Source organism: Chelon labrosus (genome assembly GCF_963514085.1).
Source record: "Chelon labrosus genome assembly, chromosome: 8".
Lineage (NCBI taxonomy): Eukaryota > Metazoa > Chordata > Actinopteri > Mugiliformes > Mugilidae > Chelon > Chelon labrosus.
The window spans coordinates 20,218,451-20,223,387 of NC_140358.1; the positions used below are offsets into that span (position 1 = coordinate 20,218,451).

A 4,937-nucleotide genomic window follows, 5' to 3' on the forward strand; every position below is an offset into this window, starting at 1 on the left:
CGGTGAGAACTAAAGCGTCGTGGAGTAAAGCCCGAGGGAAGCGTGGCGTGGACTGTAAAATGGCCTCTGGTGCTGCAACAAATCAATTAAGAATAGGTGATATTATTGTTATTATTGGTTTTGCCGATAGTACAACAGAAGCACAGTGTGTGTGTGTGTGTGTGCGTGAGAGGAAAGTCAAAATGAAAAGCATCAGTCCCATCTTATCGTTACTACGGAGCTGATGTGGAATGGTGACACAAACCAAAGGCGCTGGCAGGTTATTAGGCACATTTTTGTATTTATATCCGTGATGTAGAAAAAAAAATAATAAAAACAAAAATAAAAACTCGGCGGGCTCCAAAAGTGAAATGTGACGTTTTGATATGCCGCTATAGAATAATGCCCTCATGACAGTTAGAAAATGACGAAGGCTGAACAGGTATCTCTGTTATTGTTATTGTCGTGTTTCGGTGCTGCAGGCACCCGGAGGAGTCTGTACCGGGACGGGCGCGGAGGCTGGAAGGTGCCCGCCGCGCGTCCCTGCGCTCTTGAGTCTGTATCCGGGGGATTCCTCCCGGTGCTTCGGTCAGAGATCGTGGCACGAGGAGGCATCTCCCGCGCTCCCGCTGTGAGAATAGGGTCCCTCGTGAGGCGGCGGCTCCCCGGGCGGCGTCATGCGCTTCTCCTTCTGCCTCCGGTTGCAGAACCACACGCGCACCACCTCCTTCTCCAGCTGCAGCGAGTCCGCCAGCGAGGAGATCTCCTGCGCGGCGGGCTTGGGACACTTGAGAAAGTGCGTCTCCAGAACTCCCTTCACGCTGACCTCGATCGACGTCCTCTTCTTCCTCTTCCTCCCCTGAGCTGCTATCTTGTCTATACTGCTAGAGCTGCCCGTGGAAGAGTCTGCCTCCTCCAGCCACTTGTTCAGCAGCGGCTTTAGTTTGCACATGTTTTTAAAGCTCAGCTGTAGAGCCTCGAACCTGCAGATGGTCGTTTGGGAAAAGACGTTACCGTACAGCGTGCCCAGAGCCAACCCCACGTCCGCCTGCGTAAAGCCCAGCTTGATCCTCCTCTGTTTGAACTGCTTGGCAAAGTGCTCCAGCTCGTCCGAAGTCGGCGTCTCCTCGTCGGAGTGGTCGTGGCAGTGGTGCCCGCCGAGGTCGCTGTGCTCGGGGCTGAGCGTGTCCCTGAGGCCCGGGTGCATGCCTTGGCCCTGCGGGTTGGGTGGAGGTGTGAGCCCACCGTGGTCCAGCATGCCGTTGACAGTGAAGCCCGTCTGGGAGTAGATGTTGATCTGCTGTGCGCTGGTGATGGAGGAGTTGTGGGACACCGGAGTTCCCCAGGCTCCCGGGTGGTTGCCATGGTTGTTGTGATGAGGGGAGTGATGCGCTACGTGCGGAGAGCGGTGATGGATGATGCCGAGCTGCAGGTCCTCTCGGCCTGGTTTGATGTCCTGCTGCTCCATGGAGGCCGACCAGGGGCTGCCCTCCGACAGGCTGCTCGCCCACTGGTGCCCGAGGGGATGCCCGTTGCTCTGGACGCTCTGCAGGTAGTCACTCTGGAGGAGTTTCTGGTGTCCCCTGTAGGGGCTAGCAGGCTGCATGGCCTGGCTGTCCGGGTGAATCATGGGACTCGAGCTGAGCAGGGTGTAGGGGCTGGAGGCAGCTGTGGCCATGCTGGCTGCTGAACCCCACTAATGCTACTGACGGGAGGGAGCTGCTCAGCCTCTGACATCTCCCTCTCTCTGGAGTCTCGGCAGCAGCCTGGCACTGACTGACAGCCTCCGCCACCACTCACAGTCCGACGGAGAGTCGGTGACGACACCCCTCCACCAATGACGGCGCAGACACCCGCTCCTCCGCCTCTGGAAGGAGAGCTGCGGGCAGGAAAGGGTTACAGCAGTCGAACCGGAAGTGTGTCGGAGCGCTGGTCCAGTGGGTCTGGCTGTGGAATGATGTGAGCGTGGAGCGCAGTTCCTGTTTATTAATTAAAGTTTCCAACTGATTTACGCACGAGTTTATTGCTGCTCCTGTCACCCTTGAGCGCGTGCGCAGGAGATTAAAGCGCAATGGCATTTCTTAGACGTGCCAGCACTTCATTTAGAAGGATACAATCAAACTAAGAGCTGTTCTCGCTGCTAATTATTAACTTTGAAATATATTTCCTCAGGTGTTTGTGGAATTAAACAGTGTTCTACCCAAAAGCGTTTTACGCACAGGTCATAAACCTTATCCATTCGGATCGAACAAAAATAAAGAACGTGTATTGGTATTATTGCAATTTAGTCTTCAAAATATTTTTAATAAGATATATTTTTTTGAAAAAACATGTTTCAGTTAGGCCAAACTGACACTTTTTGCAGTTACAGACATGTTTGCAACGTGAAACGTAATTTTTACATCTCCCCAAAGAAGCTAATGTGAGCTCAGGCAGTAGACACTAATATTTCCAGTCTTTAAGAATCTCGCCAGGTCCTCTCAGAGTTGAAAAAGATCTATCTGCATATCTCAGAGCTAACTTCGCTGCGTAATTATATTTGCCATTAGAAGGCAGCGTCCCCGTCCCCTTATTGGTTTGAAATTCCATTAAATATATTGCTCGAGCTCCCAGGTTAAGCTTGATTTAAATTTGCATACATTTTCATACATTTAGGAGAAATAAAAGAAGGCTGCAGCCACCAGAAAGTCATTAAAGAGCGCTGAGCAGAGCCACAAGCAGCTCGCGGAGACGGAGGCGGAGAGAGGAGTGCCGGGAGCAGGTGAGCTGACCGCGGGGCTTGGGAGTGTGGACAGGGCCGCGGGAGGGTGGACAGGGCCTCGGTAAGAGGAGGAATGACAGACAGCGGCGGTGAGGGGAAGGGCGATGACAGGATAATCTCTGCTCCTCACACAGCACAGCTATACAGTAAGCCCGCGGATGGAAGTCAGTTCATCAGATTCACATGTCTGTTGTGTTGTTCCTACTCTGATTCCACTGTGGTGTTGCGCGTAAATTCTTTATGCGGCGTCCTCTTTGAAACTTGTCAGAAAGTGGCTGAATATTTGATGTGAATAGCAGCGTTGTTCTAGTGGCCTAGTTTGGGGGACTGGATTGCTTCGTTTGAACTGTTATTGGACGAAACACTGAGCAGAATTAAACCTAATATGTGTAGTAAAGTTGTAGCACAATGGCAGCACTGGTGTTCCAGTAAGACTGCTGCATTTTCATACATGTCATATTAAATGACACGCACAGCGTATTGATTTTGGAGGATGAATTCTCCCATCTAAAGGAAATGGTATTTTACAAACTCAACGAATTCTATCTGAACCTATTTTTAGCTTTTACATTTCACAAAAGCTCAAAATAAATCGAAATATATATTTTTTTGTCTCGTAACAAAGATAAAGTCTGCGTTTTGTGCAGCAGAAAGCAGGCAAGAGAGGGACTTGGAGAGGGGGTTGTATTCCTCTCGATAGGCTAAGTTTCTAAGTGTAACAGATGCTTCTCTAGAAACGCTCCTTGTGCCGATTCCTTTTATTCACATCAACATTTTTCTGCCGTCGAGCGCGTTTCCATAGCGAGGCGAATAAAAGGCAAATCCCCGCTCCGCGCCTCCAATAAAGAGCCCATTCACAGATAACCCGTAGCCAGCCCTGCTACACTTACACCATGCACTGCTGCAGCCTCTCCTCCACCAAGGTGCACGTTGCTGCTAAACAACCGAAATGAATGAGTCATAATTTTCGGCATTATTTCCTCGGCGAGATGTTAGTTTGCGGTTTGTTTGGCGGGTGGTTTGTGTTTGTTTTGAGGCTGAATCCGAACAGTGACTCATGGTGTTTGCTGTGCAAGGCACCGAAGTAAATAAAGAGATTTGTTAACGATTATTAAACAAAAGCCAGTTCTAAATATTGATGGATCCCCCTCTGCACAGTCTTTCCGTGGTCTTTTAGCGTAAAGTTTAAATTTACATGTTAAAGATTTAGTCAAAGGAGCAATTAGAATTCTAGATTTACTCCGCTTTTAATTTTCATCATTATTATTATTATGATTAAATCAAATTTCTTCCCGGTTGCTTTATAACAAACTGTTCTACGGTTATTTACAAAACGATTTCAGTTTGTTCTCCTCACTTTATGGTTATTGATTTAAGCTCCTGTTTTGAGATCTCCATATTTAGAGCAAAGACAAAAACATTTTCCTTTCTTGCTTAAGGCGTCTGTTTTAATTTCAACTTGCAGTATATTATTTTATTATTATTATTTTTCTGTTATAACAAAACTGTGTACCTATATGCTATCATTAATATTATTATTTTTATTAAATATATATAAATATCAATGGAGTTTATTTTACCGTTAAAGTTGAGCTGAGAGATATAATTTTTTAATTTATTTATTTATTTATTTATTAGGTTTTATTCTTCTCCTAAATGTTTCCCTCTCCACATTAGTGCACCGAGCTGCAGCCTGTACATAAATCAGGCTTAAAGTCTGCTATTCAGACAGCCCTGGTCCTCGGGGCGGGACCTGTCACTCGGTGTCATGACCTTTGCAAACTTTCCCCGTGAAGCCTAAATCTCCGGCTCCAGCAATGGCCGGTATTTATGCATCTATTTATCTGGAGGGTATAGAAGTCTGTTTCCGCCTCGTTTCTAATAAAAAGAATCTAAATACTCCTCTTTTATTTTGAAATTCATAATAGTCTCATGATTTATTTTTGAGAGCTGAAGCTTGTTTGTTTGTTTTTGTTGTGTCTGAAGGAACCGTGTCACCTCTCAGCCTATAAAACATTCCTGACAGCCGAGGCTCTCCCTGCTTCCCAAGCTCCCAGACAGTAAAATCGATATCCCCATTAACCCGTGACGTCGCTAATAAAGGACAGTGACACCGTGTTTAGACGAGACGGCGCTTCATAAACAAGCCCCAAACTAATTTCGCACCACCCCTGTGACAAGTCGTTTGTTTCCGGCT

The 4,937-nt window shown here is 47.4% G+C and overlaps 1 protein-coding gene across 1 annotated transcript; it reads right to left on the minus strand.

Moving 5' to 3' along the window:
* Positions 1-568: 568 nt before the first annotated feature.
* On the minus strand, positions 569-1,814 carry LOC311492286 (POU domain, class 3, transcription factor 4-like; the record flags this gene model as incomplete). The annotated part of the gene is made up of 1 exon (XM_084550522.1): positions 569-1,814. Exon 1 carries the CDS (start codon positions 1,655-1,657, stop codon positions 569-571), a length of 1,089 nt encoding a protein of 362 aa, XP_084406648.1. The 5' UTR covers positions 1,658-1,814.
* Positions 1,815-4,937: the final 3,123 nt, after the last annotated feature.